This window comes from Apteryx mantelli, chromosome 1 (genome assembly GCF_036417845.1).
Source record: "Apteryx mantelli isolate bAptMan1 chromosome 1, bAptMan1.hap1, whole genome shotgun sequence".
Taxonomy (NCBI): Eukaryota; Metazoa; Chordata; class Aves; order Apterygiformes; family Apterygidae; genus Apteryx; species Apteryx mantelli.
The window spans coordinates 194,736,158-194,759,500 of NC_089978.1; the positions used below are offsets into that span (position 1 = coordinate 194,736,158).

Sequence of the window (23,343 nt, forward strand, 5' to 3'; positions counted from 1 at the left end):
ATAATTTGAGTAAGTTAAAGTGTTTTCATATAAGTGCTTCAATGTGAAAGGAGTGGAACGGGAAAGTGAGGAACTGGAAAAGAGGAAGGAAAAAGCGGAGTAAACACATCTTCTAAATGCTCATGAGGAGAGCTCTTGCTAGCTAGTAGCTAGTTTTGTTTCCCCTTCTCCCCCTCCTCTCTCTCTCTTTTTTTTTTTTTTTGGGGGGGGGGGAAGTCAACTGTTTTCCTGAAATACTTGTATACCATGAAGTGTCTGAGAGAACAAGTCGCAGGGAATAACTATTGTTAACTTTCAAATCCTTTTTTCTTGCTGAAAATATAACATCCACAGGAGCTTTCAAAAAGAGAAGATTCATTAGCTTCAACCTAAAGGAAAGGAGTATATCAATCACTTAAGCAAAATACCGAAGAAAGTTCAAAATGGTCAATTAAAAATCTGTTTCTGTCCAGTAAGAAACACTTGGTGGGGGTAAAAAGAGAAGTGAATTGGTTTTGTGGGGGGGGGTTGGTTGTTTTTTTAATCCGTCTGTGAAGCATCTTATAAAGGTGTCCAGTCAGAAGAGAGAAACATCCTAATTATGACTTCCAAAGCCCAATGGCTAGAACATATATTTTAAAGCTTATGTCTAAGTGGGACCAGGGCCTAAGGTACTTCCAAATGAAATTGCAGGCACTATGAAGAGAATTCCCTATATGGTTCTTCCAGTTTATCACACTGGCACCAGTACGTGTTCCTGTGTTCCCTAATGCAGTGGTTTATGCTTGGCAAAGTTCCACTGTGAAGGACAGTGAAAACAACTTGTTCTAGTTTGCATGTTTTAGAGAAAGAAAATGGCCTAAAGATTATAATTTATTCAAAGTCCTACAGTAAATTAAAATTTTGTGCTAGGTAGAAATAAGCCACTCTAATGAACCGAACTTTTACAAACTTGATCTTCTACACTTGGTTGAAAGATGTTTTCCATGATCTAGAGTGAACTTTGGATAGTTCCTTTTGGGAAACTGGCCAGAGTTAAGATAACCCAATTCCAACACTGTCACGTTTGAGGATGTCTCTCTTGAAGAGAGCTAATACATGAAGTTATCTAAAGAAATATTTTAGGTTTTATTTTTGTTTTATTTGGTATGCTGCATCAACTTGATACTATCTTTAGTAATCCCATGTGTTACAAATGGAAGTGCAAAAAACTCTTTGGTTTCTGATGCGGAAGGTCAATATTACCTATAGATACTTGTTCCACCACGTCTGTATCAGTGAAATGCTTAGCCTGTAAACTATTCCATATGCTTCTAATTGAATTTGCACAGTTCATGAATGTATTTTAGTTCTTATATTAAAGAGGAGGAAGAGATATGCAACAAACTTTAATAGATGAAAATCTGAAGTTCTTGAGAGTACTCTTTAAAAAAAGTTATGGTCAGTCATCTATGAGTAAATATTGACCATGTTTCTCAGAGTTTTACAAGGTGCTAGTCAGAACTCTAATTCTCATTCTTAGCAAGATATGCATTTATAAATGCATATCGGATTTGGGGCTGGAGGAAATGGATTCAAAATTGACCAGGCTCCTTAATTATTCAGCGCTGTGCCAGCCCAATTCACAGCCCGTGTTCTCAAGTTGTCCTAGCTTTCTGGGCACTCGGAAGGCTGGCAAGCTACCATGAGAGCAGGTTTGTTGGATGATGAAAAATCATTACATGCCCAAGAAAAACTCAGCAGTGGTAAATAAAGTAATGATGTATTCTGTTTAACTTGGAGCATTTCATATAGGAGGATCCTAGTGAACTTGAGCACGTATATATTTGTGTGTGTATATGTGTATGTGTATATATATTTATATAAAATGTCAAAGCAGATCCATTAGTATCTGATAATGTTAGTCCCTGTCTCTCCCCATGTTGGTTGCACTTAAATCTACTCCTAGCATTCCAGTAGATCTGGACCTTATAGTATGTCAAAACTTTCTTTCCTTTAAATGCAAATAAAGAAGAAATTGAGACACAGCCACAGTGCCTTCTTAATATAGCTCTAATTTAACCACCTAACCCACTAACCTAACTAAATCAAAAATGTCTAGTTTGCAAGAAAGAAATCGGGTGAAACTACAGTCTCCCCATACTGCGTTCCAGATGTTTGAAAGTCCCTTTAAGCAATTTGGCAAGAATATTGAATTTGTTTCTATTGGAAGGAAGCAGTTGCCATTCTGGAACAGAAATGCCTGAAGAGCTGAAAGCCCTATTAACAGTTCTGTACTGCAGAAAGTCTTGCTATTTTAATGCTTTTTTCATAAGTTTTTGCAGCCTGATGTTTTTTATTTAAGTGCAACTTTGACTGACTCAGCAAGACATCCAGGTCCTAGAAACAAAATATTGACTATATATGCCTAATTAAAGAAGGAAAAGAACATTGGAGTCCTTGGATATTTTTAGAAGTTAAGTTCTATTGTTAAAAGGTCCTTATTTATAAATTTCCTTGGTCCTCATCCAAAAGGAAGGATAAATATTCCAGAAAACTGTTCTCTTCTCAACTGGCTGTGGGGCTGAATGTTTATTATGGTTTGAAAGATTCTGTGCATGTGTGGCTGTATTGGATATTTCATTCTCTGTTTTCCTTTGTCTATTTCAGTTGTATGGGTTTTTCTCTGAACCGATAGGGTGAAAACAAATCCTCAAAATTGAATACTTTATTCAAAATGTTTTTCTCTGCTTTGTTTTCATCTGATTTTCTTTTTAAAGGAACGGCCGCTGGAGGTCAGAATGGAAGTTTACAATCACCCCTTCAACCACTCAAGTGGCTGGCATTTTGAAAATTCAGGTATACTTATCCCAAACTTTATCCTGATCAGTAAGGTCTCCAGGTATTATCAAGGGAGTCTCAGGCCAGTGTGTTTAAATATTTTAAGAGAATTTGAGGTCCCAAAAAAACAAAGTAGAGATGCCCATTCAGTGTGTTTAGCCACTTAATTATGTACGGACCTAATCCTTTCAAAATAAGTGTTTAACGTAATGGATTGGCTTGGCTAGGCCCTCTTTCAGTTTCCTGTACAGTGAGCCAATAGGAGGTGGGATTCCCAGTTGCACGAACTTCTCTTGAAGGTAGGGGTTGTCTGAGGTAGGGCTATTGCTTTTTTCTTTTTAAGTGATAGTGACAGTCTTTTGCATGCTATCCATCCCACTGTTTAGAAAGGTGGGAACCTTTGGTTTCAGTTATTCCATCGTCAGAAATTTTTGAACCCAAATCTCTTTCATTCAGAACTTGCCCTTCCTATCAGCTTTAGGGCATTCAGAAAGGAGATACTGTCCAAGCAGGAATGCAAAAATCTTGAGACCAAGGAAAACCTGCAGGACTAGACTTCATGGATCAGTTCCCTGGAATGTGTACACGTCTTTGCATGAGTTTATTAAAACAGTCTTGGGATCAGTCTGGCTTTCAGCATTGTATTCTTTCAGAAGAGTGTGTTACCTACCAGGCACAGAGTCAAGTCCTTTTTCCTGCTCTTTTTGTGGCCCCAGGTGTTTTACTTACTGCTCAGTGACTCAATTTCAAAAGGAAGATATGGTGGACTGTTCTTCAAGCCATAGCCTGAGACTTAGTATGTTCTTCTGGGATGTGGTAACAGTGTTCAGATCAACACAAGCTGGGGGCCTGAATCTGATTTCCCATTCTGGGGCAAATTATGTAGCCACTGGAATGATATTCAAAATATGAACAGCCCCTATTATGTTGTCAGATCAAGATGGTTTTAGTAGCATACTGAGCAACTTTCAGGCTTCTCAACAGACTCTCAGAGAATCTAAGTAAACTGTCATCTAAATCCAGCTTGCAGTGATATAGGCACTTTCTCCACAGCATGCACTTTTAATTAGGAAATTTTCAGAACAAGGCAGCAGATGTCTACCTCATTCCGGGAGACCTTAGCCCAGTAGCCTAGAAAGTAGACTGAATATGGGATTTGGTCAGATTTTAATCTGCATCTCAGTTTGGGCACCACCTAATTTTTGTCCCTTATTACTATCTCACAAAGTTAAGTAGGACATCATCTGCATTCATTAAAAAGTCTGTGTTTGGGGGAGTGATGAAAAGTTTGACTTTGGTTTTATCTGGTATCTGAAGTCCTTGTGTGGCCAAGAAATACTGAACTCAGCTTGATACTTTTAGAAATTGTGTGCTGCTTCTGCAATGTATATAGAAATGTTTCTCTCTTCTCCTCCCCCTGCCTCCCCTCAAAAATGATATGATTTAATTTTTTTAAAGAGCAAAATCATCTGGAATAAGAACTCACCACCATGTTAGCAAAATTTCAGAGTACTTTCATATCATTAACTTGCCTTCTCTGTAGTTCCAAGAGAAGGCAGAATCGACTTTTCCAAAAATGATGCTTTTTAAGGGCTGCTACATGGAGATTCTTTTTGATAACAGTAAAGCCATTGCCCTGTTTCTAATAAGACCTTTTCTGAATATTTTATTGAGGAAAATTCCAGTATCACCTGCTCTCTTCAGTACTCCTGAGGACGTTTCCACAATCTCTTGGTTTTTTTCATAATCTGTTCATAAACTGTAGTATAGGAGATTCTCAACTGGCTTGATCTCTTCCAGAGTTTAATTTGTCTTGCATTATACATAAAGAAAAACTGTGCAACAGTAGAGTCTTCTACTAAGAGTTAAATCCCCGTGATGCTTGACATGCTCAAACTGTGCATGGAAAACAAATAGGTGTACTGGCTAGAAATTTCATCTGTTGGATAATTTTATTTTCATCCCGCCTTAGTTAGCCTTTCTCAAGAGGTTCTGTTCATAAACATCATCCTTTTTGTAGTCTTCTGAAGCTAGACCTAGCATTACAGAAGGATGTCAGTGTGAGGAACGTGTACAGAACAGTTACTCATCATATTTTCTTATAAGGAATAACGCATCCTGGAATTAGATTTGACTTTTCATCCCTGTTAAACTTTAAGGTCTGAGTATGTTCACTAACAATGTGACTCAGTGATACAGATGAGATATTTGTGCTGATATTGGCTTTAGAGCACAAGGCAGGTTTGGACTCTCTGCAGTGGATTCTGATGGATTTTGAGGGATATTACACTTCATTGAGTCCTACTGTTTCCTTGGGAGGTCTCAAAATTTTGTACTGAGTAAGCACTTCTTACCTCCGAGGAATTGGTTTAAAAAGGGCTGGCAGAAGTTTCACCCAGTAGTGTTTGATGACTTAAAAAGAAGCCAGTTTTATGGTTAGAATGATGCCTTTTGAAAAACAAGTATTTAGCAGTAGCAAAACTATGAAGCCAGATATAGAAAGTTTTTCTTTCTGTTAGCTACAGCTGTCTTATTCAGTGTGCCGTGTTTTCTCTATTGTGTTGTGCATAAAACTGAGGGTTTCTTGCATTTTTCCTAATAACAATGTGTATGAAATTATAGTATTGCATACTATTGACCAAATTAAAATGTTATTTTGCTCAGTAGGGTAAGACATGTAGACTGGTGTGTACTCTTTTGACAAAGTCAACACACCAGTGTTTGACTTTATCAAAAGTGTAAAACATTCTTTTATCTTGAACATATTAAACCCTCATTTAAAGACATCGCTTAAATGTCAATAAGTTGTGTGACTCTTCTGTATCAGTTATTGTGAATGCTTATGTATAACTCTTGTTATATGCTTTCGGGGAAGGGGGACGTCATTACTCCAATACTTACATTAGAAACTGTCAATGTTTTCAAATCATTCATTCCTTCCCAACTGACTTTAAAAGTACTAAAACTAGCTTGGGTGGAGTTTTACCAGTCTCCTCCTCCTGCAAAATATGTGAGGAAGCTGTGCAGTATGCATAACATTTCAAGAGTTTCTGAATTTTGTTCTGCTTTTATATCTAACCTTGGCAAATTTTATCTAGACAAAGGAGCTCTTCTGCACAAATACTGGCTTTTGATATGTGCCATTTCTAATAGAAGGAAATATGAAAACAGGCAGATCTGGAAATGGAAGCCTAATGTTGTACTTTCCCTAGCAGACAGTTTGGGTGAGGCAGAAAACAAACTTCACAGCATCCAGAGGCCTTTTCAAAGCTATTCTCTTGTTAAATTTATCTTTTCTATCTCAAGAATTTTTAGTTATGCCGCATAAGAAGTAGCACATCTACTACTATATGTTAATCACAAACTGAACTTCTTTGTTTGAGATACTACTTAAGGCACATCAGTATGGAAATGTATCCACAGTAGCTTCTTCACTATCCCCCTTCAAAAATATTTAAATATTACATTTAAATACTATTTTTCAATTCTCTAAATGTGTTTTCTGTTTGTCTAATTTTGTATAGGTTCACTATTATGAAGATGGTAATGTTCAGCTAGTGAGCCATAAAGACATACAGGATTCTCTAACAGTGTCTGTAAGTGAACTTTAGAGACCATAATGTGTATATTGAAATGACTTTTTAATTTTGAAAGAGAAGCAAAGCTTAAAACTTAAATTTTGGGGCAAGTTTGCTCTTCATGAATGGAAATGAATGTTTTAATTTATATATATTTTATAAATAGTATTTACTGTTCTTACCTAGCTTGTAGTTACTGGAGGGAAAAGTCAGATGTCTAAAGCACTTGAAAATTTAATGTAGGCTTGCATGTGGCTTGTATAAGCTAAATTAACTTTCATTGTAAAGTTTTAATTAGCTTGCTTTCTGCACTTCTGTTGTATTATACTTTAGTCCACAAAGTGACTTATAGAATTAAATTTTGAATATGAAGATAATTTGAGTTATAATAACCCATTTAAGTAGTACAGTTTCTAGGAGATAGCCTTACCACTCCTCTGGGAGAAGGCCAGTATGCTAAAAATAGTAAACAAATGCTGCCAGTTGAGAATCAATAGCGAGTATTCTCCCTTCCTTTCCTCTCTATCTGTAGCTGGTGCTGTCAGCCTCTTGCCTTTATCAATACAAAGAGCCCTTTCAGAGATGCTTCAGCTTGAGAAGCATAACACACTTTGGATTTAAGGCTTAATTTTTTTTTTCCAGTTTCTTTCCAAAAGGGATATTATAGGTATGAGGAGTAGATAGTAGAAACAAAATTTGTTTGGAAATAGTAACAGATGCATCCTTTAAGAGTAGATAATGTTGCAACATGACCAGCTAATTATTACTTTTGAAGTAATATTCCTTTTGCTTACTGGAGATTGTATTTATAAACAGTAATATTTCCTATTTGAAATATTACTTTAATAAAATTTAAGCCAGTGAGGCTAAACTGTCAGAGGGAAATTTAAAAAGCAAATTGTAGAAGTATTTTCATGATCATGACTAGTAATGACCAATTTTGCTCAAAAGCCCAGTTCATCAATAAAGAACATTGTTCATTAATATAAAGCAAGGCTTGTTGGTTTTTCAGCTGCAGTAGCAGCATAAGGAATGGGGGAATGTGGTGCCGAGTGATAACACTTCTGGAGCTGTAGACATAAAATTACTTCTGACCCCTAAGCAGAGGGATCTGTTTAGTCTTTCATTCAACTAATAGTTGCTTCAGGGGAAATTAAGTGGGAAGAAGTTCTCCTTTAAGTAGCTTTTGCTTCATTTTGTATTGGAAGTAACTTAATCCTGTTCTGCAATTTAGTCAGGTGGCAGAAGAACAATGAGTAGAAAAACATCTTTTACTTAAGTTTCTATCTATCTCCTGATGGAACAAAAGCAAGTAGGTTACTGGTTACCAATTTTTAGCCTTGGACTTAAGCTTCATAGAAGGCAAAGGCAGTACAGGCTCTTATATCACACAGAAGGAATGGTAGATTAAAAGGAGCCCCCCAAACTCATCTTTTTTGTGTGTGGCAGTTTTCTGTCAGCAGTGGGCACATAACTGACAAAAACAACTGAAGGGTTCTCTTGTTGATATAGCTATGAGTACTTGTGGTGAAGATTATTTTCTTATCCATGATTTCTCTCTTAAACCAAATGGGAACTCTTACCCTGGAGTTCCTGCTTTCATTAGCAGAGCATCTGAAATCATTGCCTCAGTTTTCTGAAAGGTCAAACCCTTTCATTCTGAAACCTACTTCCACTTGGTCTGCACCTTCTCCTGCTGTCCGGGAGCACTCTCACAGCTGCTAGGTGCAGTTTAACAAACTTTAAATGAATTTAAGTTAAAGTCTTCCATAGTCTTCCCCCAGTCATTTAATCCAGTCTCCTTTCCTGCATTTGCACTAGCATTTCATCATTTGTGGTGATTAAGCTCAAAAAAATAATCTTGTAGTCACAAGGGACCATGTGGGACCAGAACAGTCCAAACTTGCAGCAGATTCTGGAGAAGCACGCTTTTACAAATGTCTCCAACACATTGGAGACAAACACATGAAAGTTTTGAAATAAATGACACCTCACTTTTTTTCTTGACACCCCTTTCAAGCTAACTTGTCTGCAGATTGACTGAGTGGGTCTTTGGGGTTTAAAAAAAACCAACAACAACAAAAAACCCCACGCACTTGCAAACTTAAGGATGAGGCCTCAAGCCAAGACCTTGTTTATCAATCATGATCCAATTTTGAACCTGGGGTGTATTACACCCTTGTTTTTGCAAGACATACTTGTAGATATTTTTAGAAGACCAGGTATATAAAGTTGAGGTTTGCTGCCTCAACTGAGTTGCCTGATGCAAAACCTTTTCAGCTGAGCAAATTTTTTTTTGTGTCTTTTTGTTTGTATGCTGCATACTCTTTGGTTAACTGATGTGCTTGAAGTTTTCCTGAATTTGTAGTGAAGATTCGACATTGATAATGTTAGCATCTGTACTTTGCATGTTTTTAGAGATTTGCATGTGTGGTGTGATATTGCCAAACACTGTTCTGTTCATATGTCTTTTAACCAAACCAACCAGAGTATTTTTAATGAAGCTAATTAAAGAGTTCCATGGTAATCTTTATGCTTTTTGCCATTAGACTGTTTTGAGATAGATATATACATATACAAAATCATTTGCCACCATGAATAAATCTATTAGCTTGCTTCATGTAAATAAACCAATACTGCTTTGTAGATTTGCTTCCTCCGTAATTTTAGTTTGTACTCTGAACCAGCGCAACACTGACGTGTAATTCAGGTGTAACACCGAAGTATGTGGCATGTGTATTTTGGAAGTATGTTTGCTTCAACTCGTTTTAGCCCTTAAATGGCCATTTGTTCTCATGTAGTCTAACTGACATCTTTTGTAGTTATAGGGGAAGAAAACATAAGTCAGTTGGTCTTTATATAATCATGCTGTACATCAGGCCTAATTCAAATGCTTTCTTTTTCTAGAATGAAGCCCAGACAGCAAAGGAATTTATAAAAATTGTAGAGGCTGCAGAAAATGAGTATCAGGTAGGTTGGAAACAAGTATTTTACCCTTACTCATATGTAAAAGAATACTATATACTTAACCAAAGCTAGTATTCTGTAATTAGTTAGCTTGATTTATTGAAGTAGGAAATCTGGCTTTTTGTTGGGGGGAAAAAAAAAAACACAGAACTTTTCACTCAAACTAGCAGCTTCAGCTTATGTTTCTGAAATTTATATTAAGATAATGTAGTTCTTTACAAATGTAGATAGATTACATGTTGCTGTTAACTGTATCCTCCTTCTCCAAACCTTCTGGTGATTGCACACACCTACTTACATTTTTTGAGAGCAGAAAGTGCATCTCTGCAGTGCTTAGTGTGATCAGTGTTTCTGATCTCTAAGTTTTATTGCATTCCTTAAGTGGAATTTTTACATAAATTCTGTTCAGAGGATACTGTAAAACAGTTTTGTTAAATATGACTGTAAGCATTATCCATTTCAATTATTCATTTGAAAATTAGAAAAGTATAACTGTTCTAGATATGCTCTGTAGAAGCGGCTTTAGCTTTATGCTCGCCTAGGCCATTAACATATGGTAAGTTTCAGACAGGGAATACTTTGTTCTGTCAGTTTAAAAAAAACGTTCTTTAACAAAAATTTACTAAGTAAACATCATATGCATTATATTTATGTTTATGCTATGTTTTGGACTGACTATCATCCCCACAGAAAAAAAACAGTGGAAGACTTTTGTGTCTGGAATTAATGTATGAGCTAACTCTGCTGACCAGCACGTATCCATGTTGCTGATTAACACCATCATTTGCTGAAACACCTCGTTTAGAGCCAGATTTATTGCATCTGTCTTACTGTAACTTTCTTCACACAGTTTCAACCTAGATCTAATAGCTTATCTTCATAAATGATGATGTTAATTTAGCATATTTTTAATAAACCTGTTTAAGAGGTATCAAACCACTCAAAATCACTTAACTTTTTATATGACATGCTAGTTCTGCTCTTCATGTGTCTTTTTTTGTTTTGTGTGATTTTACTTGTGTTTAACAGACTGCTATCAGTGAGAATTATCAGACTATGTCGGACACTACTTTCAAGGCCTTACGTCGACAATTGCCGGTTACCCGCACCAAGATTGACTGGAACAAGATCCTTAGCTATAAGATTGGAAAAGAGATGCAGAATGCTTAAAATGAACGTTGCATGACTGGATCATTTTAGTGTCCTTGTATACAAATAAAAATTATTACAAAAAGTATTTGGAACTGTCGAATCACCCAGTCAGCATGGGCTTTTGCCATTGAAAATCACTGTAAGTAGTTTGGTTAGAGCACAAAGCTTAGCTAATGACCTTTTTTTCCTTTTTCTTTCTCTTCAGAGGGTTGCAACTTCAGTATAGCTGAATACCTTCCTTTAGAGTTTCTGTTGTATCTTTATTTTTTTATAATGAAGAGACCATGCCTTTAGTTTTCAATTGCAAATTAAGAACAGTTTGAAAAATATTTTTGCATACAATAACCCTTTCTCTTGCTTTCATGTGAAATGGACAACTTCCAAAATTTGCTGGATTCCTTCAAGAGATCATTAGTGTGCATTGCTAGGTCAAGCTCAACTTGGAGTTAGCCATAGGTGCTGTTGAAATCATCTATCCTTTCATTGTATGTAAAATTGGGGAAAGCATTTTCTATATTGTTTAAACCTTTCAGAATACTTATTTAGCTAGCTCCGTGTTAACTAAACTTTTTTTTTTAAAGGCCAAGGTCTAATGCTGTTTTAAGATTTTGAAATTAAATAAAAGTACTTATTTCAGAAATGCATTTAATGCTTTTTTCCTGACAATTACTTAAATGAGTTCAGACTCCATCTGCCCTTGAGTTTTTTTATCATAAAGCCACAAATGTATTATAACAAGGCATATTGTAATATATATAATCTTGTACTCTTACCTTGTCTGTCAATTTATTTTTTTTCTAGGACTGAAATGTACTAAAATTCAATGTGACATTAAAATGCAAATTTTCTATTTATTTGAGTATCAAATTGCTTCCTGATAAAGCCTATTTTGTGGTGTTTATATATATTTTTGAAATGCTGCTTAAAGCAGCCACAAACTTTTGGCCTGTTGGCTATAATTGCGTATTCTCAGTGTATTTGGAGATTGTAGTATCATCATCCACTATTTCCATCTACATTTAAGAAACATCTACATATGGAAGTCTACTTAAAATTTGTAGCTTATAGCTTCATATTGGCTACAGGAAATGGAAGAAACTACAAGATCAAAAATAACAAATTTGTCTGGAGAATACTTTCCCTGTCTGATATATCTGGTATTGAAAATGGACTTCGGGTTTTTAAGAGCACAGATAAAATCCTTCATAGATATCATTTTTAATTGAATGAAAACATACTTTAAAAGATGCTACCTAATGATATGCTCATGATGGTAAATTAAAGAGCTTTTTTGTATTGAGAAGGTAGGTATTTATGCAGACTGCTAAAATAGTGAAGCTCACACACAGGGTTTGCATATCTTTGTTTACAGCATGAGCCAATTAATCACCTTTAATTGTAATTACAGCACAGCAAGAGAAAGAATCTAGACTTGACTGAGTAAAAAATGTACACAGAAAGTAGTATACTGTTTAAATTTTAATAGCAATACCCCTATATTCTGTTCTTCAGTGCTTTGTATAAAGGAGTATAGAATTAACTGAAGTTCTTTAAATTGCTGCTACTTACAGTACTAAACTGTATAGTAGAAGAGTGGGCTTTGTTCTGCCACATTCTTCCTGGAGAGTTGCCCTCTTAATTGTCTTCCTATATCAGCTATTGTACCATGTTATTTTTGTCATTTAAAAGAAAGCTTCTAAAAGCTGTATATAAGCTAATAACAGATCCTGAGTCACTGTCTAGTCAGTCTGTCTATCTTCATTAAAATCTAAATACCAACTTTGTAAGTGTTTTCTTCAACATATTTAAGAACAAGAACAAGAATAGGAGATGGCGAATTAGACAGTTATGAGAATTGTTGATGGGCAACAATGGTGCAAATAACTATTCTAGTTGTTAGAATATTGCCTATGACCGGAATCAGCACTGGCTAAAAGTCAGAATGCTATTTTTCTTACCTGAAACAAAAAGCTAATTTTAAATATATTCCTAATAAAGAGGTATTTTTTACCATGAAGAGCTCTATTGTTGTGTTTCCCTCTCTGTTCATTCAGTCCCTGGATAGTCTAACTCCTTATCTTCAAAGAATAGCATCCTGCAGGCTCAATTCTGTCGGTAGGGTGACATAAATAATTTGTATTGCTAATGGTTTTTCCTGTTGTGTTAATTTAGTCTGTGAGCCAATTCTACACCTTGAACATCAGATTTATTAAGTTACAGCTTCAATAATGCAACTTACAAGTAAATCAAGTATTCTGTTACTTCTTCTAAACAGCATATTATATCAAACTTGGGGGTAATGACTTTCCAGATGAAGTTGACCTGAGTTTATCAGTTGAGGCACATGGTAAACTTGGAGTTCTCAATTTCTCAAATTTTCTGGATGTCACTTGTACTACTTTTATTTCTACCCCTACCCCCTCTAAGGTGGAGAACTTCAGAGCTTGTTTAGTAGGCTTTAGGGTATTTTGTGTAGGTAAAGCACTTTCTCTGAGAAATTTTGCTGTGGCAAGTGTCTTAATGTGAATTAATATTTATTATATTCTATTTTAAAATATAAAGACAAACTTTGTATTGTGGAATGTTGATGTATTAGACATTATGACTTGTAATATGGACTTGTAAAATGCTTGCGTGTATGAAATGTATTGCATCTTTTGCATCTCAGTGCCCCTTTTTTACTAGGTAATTTTTAATATGCAAGTAAATAATCTCTGAACATCAGGAACAGGAGTTATGCTTCTGCTCTCAAGTTCTCCTGAGCAGCTCCTTTTTGTATGTCATTCTTAAAATTCATACTGGAGGTAGAATAAGTTCTAATATTGTAATTTTGTTTACCTGACTGCTTCTTGCACTCTACACACTGTAAGCAATGCTTCCTGCTGATGCAGTCAGGAACATTGAAACACAGTTCATTAGTAATTACGAAGTGGTTATTCAGCCCAGGGCTGAATCCGTTGTATCAGATTAAACATCATGATAGATGTCTTCTCTTTAGGGGAGGACTCCAGTTAGATCTATACCAGTGTTGTAGTTTGTTCAGTTTTGGAGTAAATCCTTCTCTCATCCCCACTTACCATATATTGGTTTGGCTCACTGAGCAGTTTTTGGTGCACTTGAGTTCATTTCCTTTTGGAGAACTGGAAACTGGAAACTGCTCTAGGTGTGCACCAGATGTGCTCCAACTCTTAATGGCAACATGGGTCCATAGCAATGATTAGGCCTTCAGACAGCTTGAAAATCACATATGTGTTGAGGATGGCTGGAAGACTGGACTAAATCTAGCCTTCAACAAATTTCAGGACTGCATATAGTGTAGGTGTAGAGGTTGAACATCAACTGCTTTGTTCTATGGATTCACTCCTGTTGTATTGAATTACTTGCTGATACAGACATAGCTTCTGCCACATTCATTTACTGAAAAGACTGAAATTGTTCTTCTTCTGGTGCAACTGTAAAATAGGTTTAGATTAAACTTAGACTTTGTTCATAAACATGAAGTGTCAATTTTTGTGTGACAGTGTCAACTCTATAATCCATCTGAACTTTTCTGTGGAAAGAAGAAATTCGCTTCCAATTAAAACGTGCACACATGTCGCAATTTATTCCCATGGCTAAGGGAAGGGAACAGTGAGAGCCATCTGCTTTTTTCCTCCTGTTTAAAAAAAAAAAAATAGGTAGATTTTCCTATTAGTAATATTTTCCTCAGCTACTGTCATTGTCTTTCTTGTAATTGGAATTGCTCAGCACATTTTGTTGCATGTACAAGAGGATAAAAGCAATAGTATTTGCCTTAAAGGATATATTCTGTAAACAAGATTTTGTTTTCCATCTTTCCTTCCAAATCAACAAGAAATGTGCAGGTGCAGATCAGTTAAGGGTTTTTATTCCTCTTAGGTACAGAGGAGCATGCAGGACTCTTGCCCGAATAGCTCTAGTTTGGAATAACTTAACAAAGAAACACTTTAGACAACTTCCAGCTTATGGGGTTGTAAAATGTTCTTGCAGAAGTAGTACTTAAGTTTGTTTGGTGCTTGGGGTGGGAGGACATAATTGTGACTTTTAGTAAATACTTATTTAAGTTTTGTATTGAAATGTGCTTAATATTTTTTTAATGCCAAGTGTATGCAGAGTACAGTTACTGCAGTAATCGGTGAAAGAACTTAGAATACTCTTTAATAAGTAGTTTCTCAGTATGTAACTCAAAGTTTGAGTTACTCTTCAAAAATATTTAAGTATGATAATGTAAAGGCTGAGCTATGGCTTTGGCACAGCAATATGAACAGCAAGAGAAGCAGTGTTCTGGGGGGAAGGGAGGGGTCAGAGGAACGTGTTCACAACCTCTCTTTGCAAGTGAAAGTTTCCTCAAAGGGATTGTCAGTTACAGTTTAGTAGGCGACAGCCTGCTAAGGCAAAAGTTACCTCACGTGGTACATCTGAAACTGAGGCTGCTTTCCTGAAGAGAGTTAAAGTCCCATTAGGTAGAGGCACTCTGTCTCTCAGGAATAAATGCTCTTATATAATTGGCTAAAAGGAGACTAGTCTATCTCTTCCTTTACAAATAAAGTGTTTATGCACCTAACAAAAAAATCACAGCTACGAGCTTTCAAGTGGAGGAAAAGTATCTAAATTTCATCTTCTTAGGATGTAATGAATTTTAGGGGGGGGGGGGTTACCTCCTTGAGCAGACTCCCTGCTCCATGTGCTCTTTCTGAGGTACTGTACTGTGGCATGTATTGCCGCAGCACTGTGTGTTGTATTGCAGAAGCCAGCTGCCTAAAAGAAGGTGCCTAATTCTAGATCTATTCAAATACTTCCTGTGCTATTGAGGTGCCAGAAGGGCCAGTCATGCAGCTAGGGGCCCAAATACAGTCCTTAGTATGATGTCCCAAATCTGCCTTTTCCCAGGTACAGCAATGTATCTAGTTATAAGATAATACAAAATGAGTAGCCAGATAGTAAAAGGTACAAGAACGTGATCTATTACTGTTTTCCTAAAGAAGGAAAGGTGCCAAGTGTTTCCACTTAACAAAGTCTCCTGTTGCAGCCTGGAAAGTGAGTCTGACACTGCAGCCCTGAGGAAATGGATCAATTCACTTAAAAACAAGGTTATGTTTGAAAAGTGCAGCTCTTCTGATGGAGCCTGGCAGAGCACTTGAAATGGGATGTCTCTGGCTCGCAGCAGCTGGGAGCTAAGCCCTCTGCTGTCTGTCTGTACAGCAACCTTCCTGGGTACGCCTCCTGTTCTTGGACCTGTGCCTTGCAAATGGCAAGGGCAAGTATTGCTCAAGGTGTTCTTCCCATTTTTGCACAGTCTGTCTTAACCCAATCAAAATTTCTGAAGATACTGCCCCAAGTACCTATGTGTACTTGTGCATTGCCCTGGCACCTGCTTTTTCTGTCTGTTGGTCTATGTGCATTCATTTTCATATAACTTGGGAACTGGGGAATAAGGCTTGGAAAAGAAGTAAGCTAACTACAAAATAAGTATTCAAAAGATAAGCAGACTTTTTAAAACATTTTTTAGTTTTGCTGTGACACTTCAGATTAATATTGGCATAAGAAACTGAAGTAGAAATCTGAGCTTCCAAGAGCCATTACCAGTTTTAAACTAACTAGCGAGGAGAAAATTCTGCTTCCTTCTTTCCTCTTACAAGATGCTGCATTGTTAAATCAACTTTCAGATGACATAACATTGGGAAACTTTTACAATACGGTGAAAGAATTGCAAAATATGAGCTTGAGGTAGCTGAAGTATAGTTGGCCAAAAAGCAGCTGGGAATAAAGACTCCCAAATTCAGATATTTGATTGGAAGAACACTGAATAGTCTGATTAATAATCTCAAAATCCTTGAATGGAAAGCAAAAGCTTTTTTTTTTTTTTTTAGTTTTTTCTTCCATAGTGTGACAGGATTAGCTGCATCTCAACCGGTCTTGATAGAGCAGACAAGTATCTGTCCTGCAAAAAGCCAGCCAGTGACTGAGATTTTTTTCTCCTGTCCAAGCAAGCTCCTTTAGGACTTCAGTATCTTTATTATTAGCTAGATATGAGGAAAAGTTAAATCTTCCTTGCTGCATATTAAGGCCTTTTTCCTTTAACTATGAGCATACAAAATAAGTTGTTCCCATTTTCTTTGCAACAATTTTTATGTATTTGAAGACTGCCTTCAGACTCTGTAGCTTTTAGGCTAAAGACTGATTCCATCAACTCTTGTTTCAAAGTGAAATCCAACACTTCAGTCATTTCCCAACATCCTGCTTTTAGGATGGGAAGGGGGGTTGTTTGTTTTAGTCTTTGCTCTTGCTAGTTCGTCCAGATGATGTTGCAAGCTACTGTGATACTAACATAGTAGTTTGAGTTCCTTGTGCTAGAAACTGGCCTTGAATGCTGTAGTATCTTCTAGTGTTATCTTTAGCAGCAATGAGAAGACTTTTGTTATAATTTTAACATTATAACACATGCTAAAAAAAAAAATACTGGATATGTGTGCCTTATGTTACCCTTGTGTAGTGACAAAGCAGGCACTGGGAGTATATGAAAATGAGACCATTCTGTATCCTACTGATGTGGACCAGCCAATGAGTTCAGAAATAAGGGTGTTGTGGTATGAAGAGTTGATGGCTGCTGTGAGTTTACCCAGGGTGATCAGCTAGGTCCTTGTTACCTGGAATATTCTTGCTGATGGCAGGCAGCTTATCTAGCAGTACTCTGTAGGCACTGATGTCCATCAAAACTGAAGAGGGGAAATGCCTCTTGTGTCTTGCAGCTCTCACGTTCACTGATGGGAAGTACATAATATGCTTTTTCCTGCCTTTCTTCTACGTGTAGGAAAAGAAAAGCAGTAAGTGATCAGTCATACCACTAATTGTCACTCACCACTAGTGTGTTGACAAAGCACCCTATTGTAGGGACCAATGAGGATAACTTCTGTTCTCAGAAGCACTGAAGCTCATCTCACCACTCCTACCATGTACTGGTGAAGACTAGATTGTAGCTGGCATAACATCCATGCATGCATTTACCATATGGCCTATCAGTTCTGCGTGGAGGGAAAGGTAGTATCTTTGCTCCAGCCAAGCTAGCCAGAACTTCTAGCAGGGTATCAGTGGAGCCTGTGTCATTCAAGAGCCTTTTTAAAGTTCCTGTAGGCTTGTGCTGAGTATGAAAACAGCCCTTTAACTGTCACAGATGTCAGGAGCAAGCTCAACTGCAGAAGACTAGACATGTGAGATACTCAGCTAAGAAAAGTAAATGGCAGATGTTCACAAAGAATTGAAGTGCTGCTCCTGTGCAAGAGCTTTGCTGCAAGGCCAGGACAGAGTTTGCCAGGTAACTGGATTCTTCAGGTGATTCGTTTATACTCTATTGATTAAATTGTTGGAAAAAAAAGACCTTCTATATGATTATCTGTGCTTACAGCTAAGGCTGGGAAATGCTGGGGGGAAAGGATAGCAGCGTACAGGGGAAGCTAACTGCTCTCCCACTAGTTTTTTCATCTTCTTTCTCCCTGCTGCCACTCAGAGCAACCAATTCAGTCAGCAGGATGAAGGTGAATTAGCTTCTCCAGCTGCATTGACTGTGAGTGAACAGGAAGTAAAGTAAGCCAATGCTGGAGTTAAATGTAAATGGGGAATCATCATACATGTAAAATATGTGTATTTCTTTGGAATTGAGATGGGACAGAAGAATCCCTATTGGACTAGCAGGGGAAAAAAAAAATGCTGTTAAGACCAACTAGCCAGGGTAGACCTGGACTAGCTTGTCGGAAAGGGATTCACTAGTTGATGACTTAAAATCTCCTCAACACAGAAGATAAGAGTGCAAAATAGATAAGATGAAGACTTTGGAAACAGTCTATAGCTCAGGAGGAAAAAGGCCTAACAGCAATTTGGGGGGAGTGGGAAGGAGAGCAGCACCAAGGGAGAATATACAAAAATCCATCCTAAAAGAGGTGGGGGCAGCTAAGCAAGAACATGCAAGCAAGCAAGGTTGTCTTCTCTTCCTTTCTAAAAATGTCTGAATAGCAGAAGCACAAAGAAAAATAGAGAATTTATTTTTTAAGGAAAATGCACAGAAAGGGCAGAGCACATTGAGAAGGGAAGGAATTAAAAGCCACTCAGACAACTAACTTGTCTCTCACCTGCATGCAGAGCACACCTGGTGTTGGGCCAGTCACTTCTGTCAGACATCTTGCCAGTGGCTGTGGGAAGGAAGTGTGAACTGTCCTTACTAAAAGTTGTATAAGCTGAGGAAGGAGAATGAGTCGGAGAGAGAGGAAGCAGCCAACAATACCTAGGCTCTACTCTCATAGTTCTGTATTCATATAAAACCCCGGTATAAGCACTACTGAAGGTGTCCAAATGCTTCATCTGTGTGTTGAGAGCCATTGCAAAGCATTTTGGCACAGCACCTGGGCCTGCTGCCCTGACCTTGGTGCCTCTTCCACCAGAAGAATGCTGCAGCCTTCTGCTCACCCTATAGCTGTGGGGGGACCACCCTTTTCCCATACAGCAGCAGCTGTTGGGATTTAGTATTTTGTCTCCATTTAATGTTTCTTTCAATCTTCCTTTTTATGGGTCTGCTAATGTCCCTCATTTTGGGGGGGAGGGATATGTTGTGAGAAACCCAGAGTGTGATTTGCAGAAATGCTTGCTATTCCAAACGGAGGTTAGACTGCAATTTAGTAAATATCATGTAGTAAGTGTTAAGCAATGTAAAAGATCCCTTATTAGTGGCTATATTTAGTGTTATTGTTTTTACATCACAGCTTACTGTTTGCAAAGGAGGTTTTGAAAAAAGTCTATTGAGATCTGTGAAGTACTTAGTGTAGCGATAAGCATCATGGAAGAACCCATCAGGAAATTATTAATGCTGTATATATAGTAGGTTTTAAATAATAGGTAGTAAATTGGAACTGGGGATACTTATTGAATAGTGAGACTGCAAATATCATCTGGTATTGTTCAGTACAAAAAAACCCACCTTGTTCTGGGCAAGTTAGTGGGGAGGTGTGAGAAATCTCCTACATTTCCTGGGACTGAAAACATCCCCCTTACTGCCATGTATATAACAATGTCAGCTAAGGCTGTGCAAATCATGCTTGCCTGTGCAGTAAATTCAGAGCTGCGTGATAAGAGACAGTAAGTGGGATATAAGCTAGCAATAGTTTGTGATAGAGAAAGCCACTTTACTTTGGGCTGTACCAACACTAGCAGTTAGGAGGAAGAAGAGAATCTTTTTCTGTACAAAGCAGGTGAGAGTCTTGCATTGCTGGGTACTGTTTTGGATTCTTCAGAAACAGAAAGGAGATGAAATACAAAAATGTTACTTAAAAGTGTATCTATGGAGGAGAATTCAGCTATGTAGGTATGAGTTTGGCTAAAGAGCCTGGAACCTATTATAATAATGTAGGAGAAAAGAGATATGAATTATTCAGATTAATTTTAAGAGCAAAAGGAAGGCATATGGTTAAATTAATGAGAGAAATTTCTCTTCTTGAAAAACATGCTTCAGGTAACAAATGTGAGCGTCCAACTTTAATGCAAAGCATGAGGTTGGCACCAGCAATTAATCCTGAGCTTTGCTGTAGAATCTTGGGTAACCAAGATGCTTGTAACAGCGGTAAGCTTTAACTCTCTTCTTCCTAGATCCATCTCTTGCCCATGCAGGGGCGTAGGCAGTTTGCAGGATCTATCGGTTCTTTCTAACAGACCAAAGAACACTTTATAGACAGGACTACATCTCCGCAGCCACCGCAGAAGTGGGACACGTTGCCCTTGTGGTTATTCTCCTGCTTCATTAGCATTTAGAAAGTGGATTAGCTTAAGTACTCCGGTTTTACTCCTTGAAATATCACTTTCACAGCCACACCACTTTTACTCAAGAAATGGCTAGTAGTAGTTTTCCCAAACTCTCTGTAATAGACTATTTTTTAGATCTCCTATTTTTTAGAGCTTTCTATTTAGGCAGAGATTATTGGGTAAATTTACTCATTACACATCACAAAACATGTTCCTCTTTTTTCCACAGTATTATAACCTAAATATAGTTAGGTAAATGTAATCTGGGATGGTGGTTTCCTCATTATTAAAAGAGGAGGCAGGATGGATTGAATGAAAAGGAGCTTGAAAAAGATTTTGGAACACAAAGAATGGTGGCTGCATGGAAAGGAGACGTGAAGCAGCAGCAATATGACAGTCCGGACAAAAGAGCCTGGAGAGCAAGGGAGGGAATAAGGCAGGGTAAGGTGAAGCTGACCTGTAAGTAAGACAATGTTCTGAAGCTCAAATTTAAAGACAAAAGCTAATGGAGACTTTTTATCTGTGGAAAGGGAAAGAAGACTGGAATACCATGGCCTGCAGGGAGAGATTTTTCTCAGCAAAGACATATTGCGTGGATGTGAAGAGCTGAGACAAGCAGGCCATGTAGGAAGGAGTTGCATCAGACAAGGCCAGAGGATATTCTGCTATTTAATTTTGCAAAGGTTTAATAAGATATTTGGCTCAGGAGCCAAATGTAGTTGTAATATAATGAAATTGAGTGTGCCATTTGAATGTTACCTGCTAAGATTACAGAAGATGCGCTTCTTGCTATGTTTTTGTCTGCCTAGAGTCAAAGCTATTCTTATCCTTCATAATACTTGCCAGCTTCAAGCAGCAATAATTATCTGTACATGACCCAGCCCTGCGACTTTTCTATTTCCTTAGTCTGAATTTCTGGAGACTAAGTAAAACATAAATGTCAGTGAATTCCTGTGTTTCTACCCATATATAGTTGGTGAAGACAGTGTTGACAAATGAGAGGGGAAAGTAAACTATGTTCTGTATACACTAATTATGAATTTCAGAGGAGTTGAGAATTTTTTCTCTATTAAAAAGGTTTGCTTATTAAATATAGTAACAATGCTCAGCAAACTCAAAACCACTCTCAAGATCTTATTTCTTCAGGAAAAAAAGGCAAGATATTGAAAGACCAGAAAAGTCAATGTCTTTTCCACCTCCTGTACCTCCAAATTTTTCTCAGAAAAGAAAAGCAGATTTACTATTTGGCTTCAGTCCAAGGCAGGGATGTGGGAAGCAGATCTATTGTCCTTTTCCTCAACCTGAATGGGGGAGGGAGAAAGCAGTGCCGGCTCCCCTCCAGTCTTTTAGCCATCTGTCTCTGCCTCCCTTTTTCTCCCACAACCTCATTTGCCTCCTGTGACGTACAGAACATGTGTGCAGGCAGATGCCAAATCCTGACTTGCCAAGAGCTCTTTTTTGACCAGCAGCCAACCTTGCAGCTTTTATTATTTCTTTATGAATCCTAAGCACGTACAACCTTGTACAGATACTGATGTGGCTTTGTACACCACCTGATTTTTATAAAGAATCTTCATAAAATACTTCAATGAATATGTCTGTCAACCTATTATATAAAAAAATATGTAAGTGCTACTGGTGGATATTTCAGTGATGTTTTTCAAAAACATTTCAACATGCATTAGCAAATGTGCATATTTTGGGGAGGGAGAATTATGCTCTGCACTGACTTCTAATTATGCTCATATTCAAGGTGGAATTCCCATCTGATTTTAGGGAAAAAAAGTAATTTGCTAGGCCTAAAAGAAGGAAAGGAAAACTGGTGGGGGGGGGGTTGGGGGGGTGTTTGTTTTTTTCTGATTAAGGTTTATTTTTAACACTGCCTGAAAATATTGAAACATTGTTCTGAGTTGCACTTAACTATTTGATAATTCCTTTCTTTGCACTGTATTTACATTGACATCTTAGTTTTAACTGAGTCGGATCTAATTCGATTTTTGTGAACTATGTGCTTTGGTTGAGAACAGATTTTCATGTGTGTTTAATCTGAGATATATTTTCTTTTATTCAGACTTTCGGATGTCTCAAAAGTGCTGGGTATGGTATCCCATGAACTTTCCTCAAGTGCTTTCAGTCAAATTAGCATGCATTTTATAACCATTATTGATTTCAGTTTAGACTGCCATCTCCAGTTCATCCCTGATATTGTTGAATATATATCTGCAGATGTTTAATATGTAAACTATATACATATGTTTAATATGTATGCTAGATATGCATGTGTGTATGTATCTACATATATGTATAATATTGTTTAATATGTATCTAGGTTTAAAGGTCTCAGGCGTGAAACTGCTTGTCAGGATTTAATTGCTAACCAGAAATCAGTTTAAGGTCTGCCCCTTCTGAACCATGCAGACACTTCCCAGCATTCGTGGATGTTTGAAGCCAATGCGTATATTGCTTATGCACTTTGCAAACATTCTCAACAAATATACCCGGTAGTCTCTCCATTGCCAAGAGTGCTTATGCAATCTTATAGCTAGGGCTCTAAGGGGATAGTATATTAAAGGCCTAGGAAAAGTTATTGATCTCTGAATTGTTCAGGCAGAAGATATTTTAAGGTGAACTGTATTCTTTTAAAGAACTAAAAAACCCACTATCTTAGATCCTGAACCATAAGAGCAGATAGATAGAATTTTGAAACTACACTTTCGTTTTATAGCAGTAGCATCTATTATTTCTTAATTGCCAGGACTCAAGTTCAAGAGTAAAGCTGACAACTTCACTGTACCTAATATTTAGCAACTGTCATTGCTTCTACTTCCCGATTTAATTTAGCAAAGTCATCAACAGTCATATGAGAAACTAAGAACTCTGAACTTGATTATGGCAAATAAATTAGTAGTGTTTGCATTTATAGGCTACTTTGAGGTAGCAATTGGGATATTTGGGGAGCTGCGTGAGAAAACACCTTAGTGAGAATTTAGTGGAAAAACTTAGCAGAAAGATAAAAGACTTTTTCAAACAATTTTTGTGTAATGAT

At 37.2% G+C, this 23,343-nt stretch overlaps 1 protein-coding gene across 1 annotated transcript in view; it reads left to right on the forward strand.

Moving 5' to 3' along the window:
* Positions 1–13,990, forward strand: part of CAPZA2 (capping actin protein of muscle Z-line subunit alpha 2) — a 35,259-nt gene extending 21,269 nt beyond the window's left edge. The window contains exons 7-10 of the mRNA XM_067315066.1: positions 2,739–2,817; positions 6,324–6,395; positions 9,285–9,347; positions 10,374–13,990. Coding sequence (XP_067171167.1) covers positions 2,739–2,817; positions 6,324–6,395; positions 9,285–9,347; positions 10,374–10,514 — 355 coding nt within the window. The 3' untranslated portion in view covers positions 10,515–13,990. The remainder of the gene's footprint in view (positions 1–2,738; positions 2,818–6,323; positions 6,396–9,284; positions 9,348–10,373) is intronic.
* Positions 13,991–23,343: the final 9,353 nt, after the last annotated feature.